General features: G+C 43.3%; 1 protein-coding gene across 1 annotated transcript; it reads left to right on the forward strand.

Moving 5' to 3' along the window:
* The first annotated feature begins 9357 nt into the window (after positions 1-9357).
* On the forward strand, positions 9358-10305 carry LOC119820279 (vomeronasal type-1 receptor 3-like). Its single transcript, XM_038338413.1, has one exon. It carries the CDS (start codon positions 9358-9360, stop codon positions 10303-10305), a length of 948 nt encoding a protein of 315 aa, XP_038194341.1.
* The last annotated feature ends 4310 nt before the right edge of the window (positions 10306-14615 follow it).

Genomic DNA, 14615 nt, shown 5'->3' on the forward strand with positions numbered 1-14615 from the left:
CTGGTGGATCTCTGTGAGTTCGAGGCCAGCCTCATCTATATAGCAAGTTCTGGGAAAGTCAGAGCTACACAGAGAAACCCTGACTCAAAAAAAAGTTGATCAAGTGGAGTTTCTGTTGGCCTTGATATGGGACCTACCCTTGAGTGTAGTGAAATATGCCAGATGTCATTCCATCAAAGAAAACAGATTTTTCCTCTCCCAGCAGCAAATCAAATGCTAGCAGCTCCTCAGCTAGGACTAGAACTTCCTGCCTACTTCCCCTCCTCTATGCTGGGATTTTCTCTGGCTTAAGCACGTGTGGGTCTTGTGCATATTGTCATAATCTCGGTGAGTTCATATGTGTGTCTGCCCTGATGTGACTGGAAAACACTGTCTCCTTGAAGTCATTTACCACCTCTGACTCCTACGTCTTTCCAACTCCTCTTCCTCGTGTATCCCTTCGGGGAAGGATGTGATAAAGACATCTCATTTAGGGCTGAGTTTAACAGGTTGCCTGTTAAACAGACCTTAGCACAACTGACTCCATGATGGGAGTACCCTTCTGACTGTAAAATTCAGCACATATACAGCGCCATCAGCCAAAATGAAAACTAAGACCTAATCCATCCAAGTCCATAGTTCGGAAGAAGTCTCTAAATGTACTAACCTTGCTTTTTGACTTCTGTAGTTCCTCTTTCTGGCTAACTGTTCTTGTTAAATGAAATACGTCAACCCTGGGTATGCTTTTTTGTGCTTAAATACTCAGTCTGAGAAAGTCTTGTGACTAGCTGGGATGCCAAACCAACAGTATAGTCACCAGCCAGCTAATAAAGACATTTTATCGGCTTAAACCTGTGTCTGAGTAGTCTCTGGTGGCTAGCCCACAAAATCAAGCACCCCAAAGTCATTTTAGTCTCTGCTCATTGACCAATTGCGGGTCTCTGTGTCAATTGTCATCTACACCAAGGGGAACCTTCTCTGGTGAGGGCTGAGTGAAGACTGATCTGTGGGTGTAGCAATAAGTAATTAGGCATCATTTTACCATCCTTTCCTGTTGCCAGAAAGAACAGAGATGCCATGATACAAAGTAGTGTGAGATGACCATGGTGATGATAGTCAGGGATTCTAACACTTTGAATCTGTAAGTTCCAAATCTCTTACAAGTTCCCTGGGTCATGTTTGTTATCTTATCACAGCAATAGGAAAGTAGCCAAGATAACAACACGTACTTGAGTCACAGAACACAAATAAATCAAGTGAGTATTGACCTGGAAGCTTCACTCCTATTCGCTAGCCTTCATAGTGCTAGATGGTGCTGTGCATGCTACTAGTCTCACCCAGATGGGAACCAGTGAAAAACAATAACATTCTGCCTGACAAGAGATGCTCACTGACACAACAGTGGTATGATTATTACAGGGTAAGTAACCATTTCCTGACGAAATTTCCGGTCCAGTTCAGAGATGGAACCCATACCTGGCACTATTAACCAGATTGAGAACCCGTGGCTAGATAGTGCATAAACTCTAAGGAAAACCTATTACTATTATTCTATTAAATGGGCAAAGAATTGGATGACTTCCAATGACTTACTGTTTTACCTATAAATTACTGTATCTCTCTGTCCTCACCAAGGAAGCTCTTTCAGTAGATGACAATGAACACAGAAACCCACAAATAATCATCATGTAGAGGATAAGAGACTTCAGAGTGCTCATACCTAAATGGAAAGTACACATCACACCCCTCCCTTCAAGTCTCAAGAATCTTTGCAGAAGTGGGAACAGAAGGACTGTAGGAACCAGAGATGATGGGTGATCGCAAGGAAACTGGTCTTTGGACACAACAGAGCTCAGGCACATATGAATTCACAGCATTACAAGACTAGGGCAAGCTCAAACCAGACAAAAATCCCAGCATGGAAGCAGAGAGTAGGCACATAGACATTTGATGACTGCCTGGGAAGACTAGATCAGTTCTCATTGATGTGTGGCCTCTGCATATCAGCCACACTATGGGATAAGAACCACACACAAGAACAGTTGGACTTAGTGGGTTGAGAGAGAAACAAAGAGAAACATGACAGTGGGTGAGATAGTGAGGCAGGGTGGAACTGGAGGTGCTGAGGAGGGTGAATATGATCAAACCATGCTGCAGGAAACTTCTCAAAGAATCATTAGAGTTATTGCTTTATTTGGATTTATCTGGTTGCTAAGCTGTGGGATCTTAAATCAATGGAATTTCCCAGGTTTACTGGCATAAGATCCCATGATCTCATCTTTTAACTGAATAATAGAAGGAAAATTATGGTACATTCATGAAATGAAACACAGTATAGTAGGGTGAAATGAATTATCTACAAATAATGTTTGTACTTAGAATTACAAAAATATATTTTGAAGACAGGACTTAGATTACATAAAATAAAGTCTCTAAATTCTCAGTTGTATACTTTGTTGGTGTATGACAAGGTCTCTCTATTTGGCCCTGGTTGCGCTGAAACTCACTAGGGTAACCAGGCTGGCCTAGAACTCATGAAGATCAAGCTGTCTCTGCCTCCCTAGTGTGCCACCAAGCATGGTTGATTTTTGCTTTTTAATTTTGCTTTTTAAGCATTAAACCTAAAAGTCAAGGCTATATGAAATGTTCTCGATGGTTGTCCCAGGAAATAAGGAAGGGCTACATTGACTTTATAAGTACACATCTGAGGAATCCATGTTATCTGCCATGTGGGATATGTATAATTTCATGTTCTTTTGATATTTACAGCATGAGTTGACCAGTAATATTTCACACAATAAATAAAGAAATCTTTATTTATTATCATAGCAAGGAATTTCAACATAAGAGTCTATGGGAAAAAGAAGTGTGTTACAGCCATGACTGATCCCTGTACAGGGAACAAAACTAAACTTCACAGTCTGGCATCATGCCCTCTGTGGAGCATGAAGAAGTTCAAAGCACACTGTGGGAGCAGGAGGCACAGTGGCCTCCTGTGGAACAGGGAGTGCTTTCTCTGGGATCCTGCTCTGTGCTCAGCTTGTTTGAGTGGCTGTGGTGATCTCTGCCACTGCAGGAGAACTAACTTTTAATGACTTTTCAGATCCCAAAGTTGACTCTCTGCTGTAGCTCAACTTGGGAAAATGTGTGTCCTCCAAGACAGCTGGTGGAGTTAGCTTAACATGTTCACCAGGAGACTCACTGTAGAGGTGGGACCTGTCACAGCATTCCTCTGGGTACCCCATCACCAGGAGACTCATTGTAGAGGTGGGAACTGTCACAGCGTTCCTCTAGGTGCCCCATCACCAGGAGACTCGTTGTAGAGGTGGGAACTGTCACAGCGTTCCTCTGGGTACCCCATCACCAGGAGACTCATTGTAAAGGTGGGAACTGTCACAGCGTTCCTCTGGGTGCCCCATCACCAGGACATTCATTGTAGAGGTGGGACCTGTCACAGCGTTCCTCTGGGTACCCCATCACCAGGAGACTCATTGTAGAGGTGGGAACTGTCACAGCGTTCCTCTGGGTGCCCCAAAGTGATGCGCTAAATCAAGGCCATCGATGCGTCAGGTAGCACGGGGTCCATGCCCACAGGGAGGAAACATGCTGCCATTCAGTGTGCAATTTAATTGTGAGTGTGCTTAGGAAGCCTTCTTAACACACCTGCCTGGGCTGCAGTCGCCTCCAGTGAGGAGTCCCAGATACTGGGGCCCGAGAATGAGAGGGAGGTATGTCCCTTTCCCAGCTTGTGATCTTACCAGGTATTTTGTCTCATGGTTCCTGTCAACTGTAATGTTTCCTCATTCTTATTTTCTCTCCATCTCTTTATCCTCATACACACTTTTACCATCTTCTTTCCTTTCACTATCTTAGCATGTGTTCTAGCCAAGGACTCAGTAAGGATTCCTTACAATTCTGGTGTCCTTTATGGGAAGTTACACCCCAGACCTTTTCCATGTTTTTAAAACTCCCAGCTGTATGTACTGGCATAGGATCCCGCAATCTCGTCAATTAATTAATTAATTAGTTAATTAGTTAATTAATTAATTAATTACAGGCAGGGTTTGTCTGTGTAACAGCTCTGGCTGTCCTGGAACTTGCTTTGTAGGCCAGGCCAATTTTGAACTCACAGAGATCCTCCTGCCTCTGCCTCAGCCTCTCCTGTACTGGGATTAAAGGCAGGTGCCACCACCACCACCTGGATTCTCATAAGGGGTGTGTGTGTGTGTTTGTGTGTGTGTGGGAGAGAGAGAGAGAGAGAGAGAGAGAGAGAGAGAGAGAGAGAGAGAGAGAGAGAGAGAGAGAGAGAGAGAGGGGGGGGGGGGGAGGGAGGGAGGGAGGGAGGGAGGGAGGGAGAGAGAAATTTATTTTATTTTATGTACATTGGTGTTTGCCTGCATGTAAGTTTGTCTGGGGGTGTCAATTCCCCTGGATGAGGAGTTACAGACAGGGGTGAGCTCCCAGGTGGGCGCTGGGAATCAAACCTGCATCCTCTGGAAGAGCAGCAAGTGCTCTTAACTGCTGAGCCATCTTTCCCACCTTAGGATCTCATCTTGTATCAAGTATTTGCATTTCCTAGCTGCTAACTACATCTAATCCTGTGCTGTTTCCTTCATCTGGGGCAGTGTGAAGTCTCAGAGGGGAGTATTCTTTACAAGCTACTGACTACTTTCAAGCTCTCCTTTCTCCAGTCGCCCCTCTCAAAAGATGCATTCTTTCCACTGCTGTCAGGAATGTTACAAGTAAGTTCTGCACTGCCAGCTCAGCTTCGAGGACTGCTTTGGTCTGTGCTTGTCTTGACATGCACTTACACCTCCACCAAATGGACAAGAACTCTGCTGGGCACAGCAAGTGTGTTTGAAAAGCCAGTGACTTTCAGGGCTGAGAATCTATCATTTTGTGCTTTCCTGGCTATTGGGGTTGCTGGCTTGTGAGCTCGTTATTCTCGCGTGGCTATTATGGTAGGTGGGTTGACAGTCTCCCCTTATAACATCTAAGACAGGCTCTGGGGGTCACATTTTTGATATCTTGGCTATGATATGTTTTTGTCTCTTTTTTTTTTTTTGGTTTTTCGAGACAGGGTTTCTCTGTAGCTTTTTTTTTTAGAGCCTGTCCTGGAACTAGCTCTTGTAGACCAGGCTGGCCTCGAACTCACAGAGATCCTCCTGCCTCTGCCTCCCGAGTGCTGGGATTAAAGGCGTGCGCCACCACCGCCCGGCTATGATATGTTTTTGTGTGGCTCCTCTCTGGTGTGCTTATTTGGGATGTATGTTTATTTCTTCTATAAGTTTGGGAAGCACCAGCTCTAGTTTTGTTGTTTAATTCGTCAGTGCCTGTAGATTATCTCACCATGCCCTACCCCACTGTGGGTTGGTTGAGTGTATGCCACAGATCTGGCTGGACACATTTATTCCTTTCTTAAAAGTTTAATTTAATTTTATGTGCATTGGTCTTTTTGTCTGCATGCATGTGTATATGAGGGTGTCAGATCCCCTGAAACTAGACCTCCAGACAGCTGTTTGCTGCCATATGGGTCTTGGGAGTTGAATCTAGGTTCCCTGTAAGAGAAGTCAGTGCTCTTCTTTAAATTAAATTTTTAAAAATTTATTTTACATACCAGCCAGTTTTCCTACACTCCTCCCACATTCTTTCCTACCCCACACCCTCCAATCCACTCCTCAGAAAGGGTAAGGCCCCCCATGGGAATCAACAAAATGTAGTATATTAAACTGAGGCAGGACCAAGCTCCTTCCCCCTGCATCAAGCCTGAGCAAGGTATCCCACCATAAGGAATCAGTTCCAAAAAGTCAGCTCATGTGCCAGGGACAGATCCTGGTCCCACTGCTAGGGGCCCCACAAACACACCAAGCTACACAACTGTCACCCACATGCAGAGGGCCTGGTAGGTTCATGAAAGCTCCCTAGCTGTTGGTCTAGAGTCCACGAACTCCCACTAGCTCAGATTAGCTATCTCCGTGGGTTTTCCCTCATGATCTTGACCCTCCTCATATAATCCCTCCTCTCTCGCTTTGACAGAGCTCCTAGTTCTCAGCCCGGTGCTTGGCTGTCGATCTCTGCATCTGCTTCTGGATCTGCATCAGTTACCGGAAGGATGTTCTGTGATGACAGTTTGGGTAGTCACCAATCTAATTACAAGGGAATACCAGTTAGGCACCCTCTCCACCATTGCTAGGAGTCTTTGCTGGGGTTGTCCTTGTGAATTCATGGGAGTTTTCTTGGCACCAGGTTTCTCTCTAAATGGCCCCTCTCTCAACTTGACCATCCCTGATCCCTGATGTTCCTTCCCATGCCCCAACTCCTCCCCGAGACCCCTTCCCACCCCCAATTTATCCAGCAGATCTCATCTATTTCCCTTTCTCAGAGTGATCCATACCATCTCTCCAGCCATACTCATTCCTTTCTTTACAAACACCTCAATGTATTGTATTCTTTTTTTAATTTTAAATTTTTAAATTTATTTTACATGCCAACCACATGGGGAACTGTAGTTGGTATAGTATCCTGGTTGTTGTCCTCCAGCCTGGAGATTCCTTTTTTGTTAGTCTTCTTCTGCTGCTGAAGCTTTCAGCTGTGCTTCTGATTTGATTGACTGAGCATTTCTGTTTGCTCGTAGAGTCTTAGTTACTTTGCTATTTTCTTCCTTTGAGTCTTTAATTACCCTCTCCAGTTGCTGGCCTTTTCATTCACTTTCCTAATTTTCTTATCTGGGCCCTGAATTGATCTGCTTGCTTCATCCTTAAACCATGAGTTTGAGTCCTACTTGCGATCATGGATCCTCTTGTAAAGTAGGACCTGGAATGGTTTTCAGACATTTCAACCCTTTCCCCCCTTGATTCTGGTGGTGAGCTCCTCTGTTTGAAGGTGTGATGATGGTAGATGCCTTCGTGTGTGTTCAGTTTTGCACATTGTTAGGGTGGATGTTTTTCTACTCTAGGTTTTATTTCTCATTTATTCCCACCCCCTTTGCTTCTTTTTTTTTTGCGTGAGTTAGTCCACTGTGTTGTGTTCAGCTAAATTTACATTTCCCCCCTGCAGTGTGTGGGGTGGGGAGGGGGTGTGTTTTCACCTCTCCAGACACTTCAGGATCTATAATTTGGTTGAAGTTTTCTCCCCTCTCCCCTTTTATTTGGTTTGGTTTTTTTCAATACAGGGTTTCTCTGTAGCTTTGGAGCCTGTCCTGGAACTTGCTTTGTAGACCAGGCTGGCCTTGAAGTCACAGAGATCTTCCTGCCTCTGCCTCATGAGTGCTGGGATTAAAGGTGGCATACACCACCACTGCCTGGCATTGATTGAAGTTTTCATGTTTGTGGCTCCCCAACTTGTATCAGTATCATTGTAACTATGTGTGAGAATGCAAAAATTATCTTTCAATAAAGGCATACAAAATATTCACACAAACCACTTGGCAAGACACTACAATTCTTGGTCAGATTAGGTGTCTATCACTGCATGAACACTGGGTTGGGGCAGAAAATTCTTGGGTAAGATTTGTGTTTCGTACAGTTGAATACTCAGGTATAGTTTTAGCTCTCCCCACTCTATTTCAGGAGCCTTTACAAGTTGTGTGAACCACATTTGTCCCAATTACTAACATTTGTCTCAGAAAGTAAAGTCAGAAGTAACGAGGTTAAATGTCTGTACCTGGATAGCTCTGATAAAATGATCCTTGTTTTGATAGAGTCTAAACCAAGGTTAGAACAACTAATACCTGCACTCTTATTCTGAGCTATAATGTTCTATAGAAATGTCAAATAATTAAGAATGCATTGGTTTAGAGAGAAAGTACAAAGCAAGAATATACCGAGAGAGAAACTGCACCCTTTATCTTTCTGGGACAGGGTTACTTCACTCAGAATGATTGTTTCTACCTTAATCCATTTTCCTGCAAATTTCATAATTCCATTTCTCTCTGAAAAGGTGAATGTTATTCACACACACACACACACACACACACACACACAGAGAGAGAGAGAGAGAGAGAGAGAGATATGTCACATTCTCATTATCCATTCATCGTTGAAAGACATCTAGGCTCTTTCTAATTTCTGGCTATTTTGAACGTAGCAGTAATAAACATGGATGAATAATGTACTACATCTCTGCAGTAATATGTAGAGTCCTTTGGTCAAATGCTCAAGGGTGGCATAGCTGAATCTTGTGGTAGATCAACTTTCAGCTGTTTGAGAACTGCCCACTGATTTCCATAGTGCCTGTAGCAGTTAGCACTCTGGAGAAATTTTCCCCTCTCTCTGCATTCTCCTCAGCATGTGCTGTCATTTGTTTTATTCATCTTGGTCATTCTAACTGGGATAATTTGAAATCTACATTTTAATTTTCATTTCCCTGATGACTAACGATTCCGGACATCTTATAAAAGTGTTTCTCAGCCATTTGCCTTTCATCTTTTGAGGCCTCTCCATTTAATTCTATCCTTTTAAAAAAGTTTGTTTTCTTGATGTTCAGATTTATTTCTGTACAATATAAATCTGACTTTCATCTGGGTCAGTTATAGATAGTTATAGTTTTCCTTAGTTATGATAAAAGATAAAGTAGATATAAATATTGTAACTGTAATTCTTGCATGACAACTGTTTTGTTATATGTAATTTTACTATGTTGAAGTTAAAGCCTTTCCTTTTTGTTTAAACAGAAAAAGGGGAAATGATGGAGGCGGGTCTTCTATCAGTCTGTTGATTTCATTTGTTAATAAAGAAAACTGCCTTGGCCCATTTAATGGGTCAGCCCTTAGGTGGGTGGAGTATACAGAACAGGAAGAAGGAAGTGAGGTAGATGGCTCAGTCAGATGCCACACCTCTCCTAAGTGAGACAGATGCCATACCTCTCCTCTCTGAGACAGATGCGATGAAGCTCCAGCCCAAGATGCTAGAATCTTCCCGGTAAGGCACCACTTTTTGGTGCTACACAGATTATTAGATATGGGTTAATCAAGATCTGAGTAAGAGGCTGAAACTAATGGGCCAGGCAGTGTTTAATGAATACAATTTGTGTGTTGTTATTTCGGGTGTAAAGCTAGCCGTGTGGGAGCCGGATGGGATGAAAAGCAGGCCTGCCCACAGCTCCTCACTACATTCCTATACTAATATGCTATGTGTTTCCATATGACTCTTTAACCCCGACTTTTCTACTTTCAGGCTCTCAGAAATCATGAAATCCAGTTCCTAGAAGGCTCCCCTCTGATCCTGGCTGCAGAGTGTGCATCTCACTACTTTCTCCTTGGGCTTATCTGACAATCACTGTAGTCATCCACCTAGTCCATTAATTTTAATCTCACGTCATGCATCTATATTTGGTTGGTCTGTCTTATCCAATCAGAGCATCAAAGACTTCCTCAAGATAATGCTTCCAAGAGACCTAATTTCTGGATTCTTTCTCCTATCAGAAGTTTTCATTGGATTCATGGGAAACTCGCTGCTCTTCATACTATACATGTACGCCTTCTTAATTCAGCCCCATCTGAAGAAGCCCATAGATATGATCTTCACACATCTGACACTTGTCAATGTTTTGAGCATTGTGTTCAGGCTGATACCAGATGTCATGGCATCCTTTGCAGTCAAGCTCCTTTTTCGTGATGTGGGATGTAAGGCAGTTCTGTATGCATACAGTGTTACCAGGGGGCTCTCTATCTGTACTACTTCTCTGCTGAGTGCATTTCAAGCCATCACTGTCAGTCCTACTCATTCCAAGTGGGCATGCCTTAAATCCAAGCTTGAGTCCTGCATTTTGCCATCATTCCTCTTCATCTGGATCATCAATACGTTTCTCTATATTCCAATGGTTGAAAACGTAAAAGGCCAAATCAACTTCACTGTTGTGGGTTCAAGATATCCCCAGACATATTGCCGAAGTAACCAGGTTCGCCGTCACACCACCATGTCACTTGTAACTGCATTAACGATTAGAGACATCCTGTTTGTATTTCTCATGATAGGGACCAGCCTCTACATGGTGACCCTCCTGTTCAGACACAATAAGAGAACACGGCATGTCCACAGTTCCAGTGACTCTTCCCAGGCCTCTTCTGAAAAGAAAGCCACACACAGCATCCTTCTGCTTGTGGGTTTCTTTGTCTTTTTCTATTTCTCAAACACCTTTGTTACCTTCTATTCATTCTACAGACCTAAGAACAGCCCAGTATTGGATCTGATTAGTGGAGCTTTATCTTCAGGCTATCCAGTCGTCTGCTCTTATGTTTTGATGAACAATAGGAAAATTATTTCCAAATTCATTTCTTCCTTTTCAAACTTTGAATGTTCCTTTTTTACAAGAGGATCCCATGGCTAATCTGACACCCCAAACACCCTTTTACCTGAGAGGATTCTTTACCACATCTGAGCAAAATAACTGTGGTGTTCTTAAGATTCAGATGGTAGGAACGGACAGATACTGCATTTAAAGTCAGGGCCTTATATAGGCCATGCTGGCCTCAAACTTGTTAAGCACTGGAGATGATCTTGGAATCCTGCTTCTCCTGCTTCCACCTCCTAAGTACTGGGATTATAGGCATGTAGCCACCTTACTTTTTTTTAAAGAGTTGATATGTTTTTAATATGAGACTTTGAAGACTTCATAGGAACAAACATACATTAATAAACAAACACTTTTCATATGACCTTGTGTTTGCTTTTATAATGAACTAATTTGATATGTAATAGTATTATAGTTAACTTCATATGCACACGTGAACTCTTCTAAATTACAGAGTGTCCATTAGATAGTGGTCCTAAATTTTAAGGGCAATGGAACCTGGGTTCATTTTATGGCTGGAAATCACGTTGGAACATGTGCATGCTTGGTGCGTGTAGAGGCCAGAGGACTCCTGGGACTGGAGTTATAAATGTTTTTGGGCCATTATGTATATGCTGGGAACGGAACCCTGGTCCTCTGCAAGAGCAGCCAGTGCTCTTAACCACTAAGCCATATCTTCAGGAACCCTCCAGTCTCCTTATTACAGACATATTCACAACATTCTCTCTCCTTTGAAACATTCCATCTTCCCTAATATTAGTCAAATTCCTCTTGTTTCAAGTCAATCCCCGTATCACACTCCATTCTTTTATGTTCATCCCAGCTTGCTTTGGTCATTGAATTCTTTGACTGACAATCCTAACCGCTACCCCCCCCCCCCCCCATCTCACGTCACTTCACCGCCTTCTGCACAAGGATCACTATGGCAACAGCAACCTTCGGATTTCTCCATTATAATGAGATGCGCCCGTTACCAGAGAAACCACACACAAGCGACCAGGACCTGGGTCCAGTAACTCTCTGAAATTGAGAGCAGTGCTATTGTTCCCCTAGTAAAGACCTTCCCCATTCTCCTACTCTCCCTCCCTCGGAGTAAGAGCCCACAACCTCCCAATCCAGCTAGTTAAGGGCAGACGGTGGTGCCAGAGACTCTGGTTTAGTAACAAAGCTTGGACACAAAGCACAAAGGGGGAGAGGGAGAGAGAGAGAGAGAGAGAGAGAGAGAGAGAGAGAGAGAGAGAGAGAGAGAGAGAGAGAGAGAGAGAGAGAGAGAGAGAGAGAGAGAGAGAGAGACAGAGACAGAGACAGAGAGACAGAGAGGGAGGGAGTGAGGGAGGAGGAAGAGAGATAGGAGAGAGAGAGGGGGGGGATGGAAGTTCTAGTTTCCTACGTTCTACAGCACTACAGCAGATGCCCAATGGATGGGTGAACTGGATGCGGGACAAGGTTTCTGAAGCGGGGATCTAAAGGGTAAGCAGTATTGTCGCCACAGGACGATACAGCGGCAGCCCTCCCAGCTGATCGACCATTTTCTTTTCATCTTTCTACCTCACAGCTTACTCTGCACCAGAAATCCTGGATACAATGGAGAACTAACCAGATTTTTTTTTCCTTACTGGGAGGGTGGAGTGTTGGTTATAGACTGATAATAACTTCATAGGTCACTGATCAAAAACAGTATGCTAATAGTGAATAGGACACTTTAAGAAGAAATGCAGGTAATGTTAGAATCTTTGTACATACATTCATTTACCCCACAGAACCCTGTGAAGTAAGCACTATTATTATCCCCAAACTGTAACCTAAAGGAGCCAGGAAAAGGCTCAGCAGGTGAGAGCATTTGCATTCAACCCGACCACCAGGGTTGAATCCCATGGAAACAAGAACCTAGTTTCTAGCAAGTCATCCTCTGTCCTCTGCATATATGCTGTGGCATAGGCACTCACTCACACACACACACACACACACACACACACACATATACAAAGTTAATTAGTAAACACATTAATTAAAACATGTAACATAAAGAGATTAACTAACTGAAAACTACGTGCATGGAGCCAAGGATGCAAGCCCAGGCAATATGTTTTCATACTGGTAAATACATGATAAACTTCCAAATGATGGCGCATGTCCAAGAGGATGAGGCAGAGAAAGCCCAAGCATGGGGTGAGGTGATTTTAGGGACACTACTCAGGGGTGGTCTTCAGTAGGAGATGAGTCTTGTGCTGGCCCAAAGGACTGACTTTACTCACCAGCTGGGCGCCTGGAGCATAGCCCAGGAGTGGCTGTCCCAGTTCGCTTTGTGCTGCTGTGATAAACACCATGACCAGAAGCAGCTCGGAGAAGGAAGGTTTATTTGACTTACTAGGAACTGGTTCTTCATCAAGAACCGGCTTGCTTAGTTACCTTTCTTTTCTTTTCTTTTTCTTTTTTCTTTTCTTTGTTTTTCTTTTCTGAGATAAGTTTTCTCTATGTAGCTCTGCTGTCCTAGAACTCATTATGTAGACCAGTCTGGCCTCCAACTCACAGAGATTCACCTGTCTCTGCCTCCCTAGTATTAGAATTAAAGGTGTGAACAACCATGCCCGGCTTAGTTATCTTTCTTAAACAGCTTAGACCCACTTGCCTAAAGATGGTACCTACAGTGGGCTGGACCCTTCTACATTAATTAATAACTAAGAAAAATGATTCACAGACATGTCCACAAGGCAACCTGATGGAGGTTATCTTAGTTTGCTTTCTGTTGCTGAAACAAAATGCCATGGCAAAAAGCAACTTGGGAAGGAAAAGGTTTATTTAGCTTGCATATTCCACACTACAGTCCATGGAAAGAAACCAAGACAGGAACTCAAACCAGGAACCTGGAGGCAGGACCTGAAGCAGAAGCCATGGAGGAAGGCTGCTTACTGGCTTGCTCACTATGGCTTGCTCAGCTTGTTTTCTTATATTACACAGGACCATCTACCAAGGGGTGGCACCACCCACAGAGGATCAAGCCTTTCCCTATCAGTTAGCAACTAAGAAAATGCCCCCCCAGACTTGCCCACACACAATCTGATAGAAGTATATTCTCAGCTGAAGTTCCTCTTCTCATTTGACTCTAGCTCTTGTCAAGCTGACAAAACCAAACCTAACCAGAACAGAGGCAGCTTCATGGCTGAGATTTCTCCTTTTCACTTAGTTAGACTTGTCAAGTTGACGAAAACTATGAGGGTCACTAACCTTAACTTTTCTTTTTGCATTCCCTAAGTGCATTTTTTAAAAAATAGATACTGTCCATAGGCCAAAAATAAGCTTCATTCTGTTTTTTGTTTTTGGCAAACAGTTTTCAAGGTGAAGTTCCTTATGAGAGCAATACCCCTTTACCTAAATCTCTTTCTATGTTCTATTTCTGTTTTTAAACAGAAATTTTTAATTTCTCTCTGCTGTGTGTGTGTGTATGTTCCTGTGTGACCATGAAGGCCAGAAGAGGGCATCAGATCTCCTAGATGCTCAGGAGATGCTTGTGAGCCACCCCCTGTCGCAATGGGGACTGTACTTAGGTTCTCTGCAAGGGCAGAGAGTGCTCCTAACCACCAAGCCACTCCCACCACTATTTCTAATGTTCTCCCATATCAATGTTGCTCTGTGGACTGTGGGAAACAAGGGTGTAGAGAATCCTCTTGGGTGACCTAAGACACATCAGCAATAAATGCTTATTATTGTATACCTAGGATGTGTTTTGTTGTTAGCACAGCATCAGTGCAGCCATAGACAACTGACAGCAAGTCCAATCAACATTGTGACTTATGGATGAGAACATAAAAGTCTTCTTGGATCTAAATATGAGCATTTGATACTAGGACTTCAAACAGGTATCTTTGTCCAGGAGGGGCAGTGTGTTGTGTGTGTGTGTGTGTGTGTGTGTGTGTGTGTGTGAATGCATGCATGTGGAGGTGAGAGAATAACTTTTGGGAGCCAGTTCTCTCCTTCCAATGTGGGTTCTGGAGGTTGAATTCATATCATCAGGTTTGCAAGGCAAGTTTTTTGTTGTTTTGTTTTGTTTTGTTGAGACAGGGTTTCTCTGTGTAATGGTCCTGACTGTTCTGGAATTTGTAGTCTAGAACTCAAACTCATAGAGATCTGCCTGCCTCTGCTTCCCAGGTGCTATCACCACCTGGCAAAGCAACCTTTTTTAAATTTTATTTTTTAAATTTTAACCTGCTAAGCCATCTCTTTGACATTGGATGTTCTTCATCTCCCAGTTCTCTGCTCCTCCTCAGTACGGGCTTCATCTCCACACTGGCCTAAGGTGATTGGTGGTGAGTAGGCCTAGAATCATCTCACATCTCATCTTGGAACAT

Source organism: Arvicola amphibius, chromosome 8, assembly GCF_903992535.2.
Source record: "Arvicola amphibius chromosome 8, mArvAmp1.2, whole genome shotgun sequence".
NCBI lineage: Eukaryota > Metazoa > Chordata > Mammalia > Rodentia > Cricetidae > Arvicola > Arvicola amphibius.

Bases quoted from the DNA above. Each gene is read 5' to 3' on its own strand.
- LOC119820279 (XM_038338413.1), top strand. From the start codon at position 9,358: ATGCTTCCAAGAGACCTAATTTCTGGATTCTTTCTCCTATCAGAAGTT.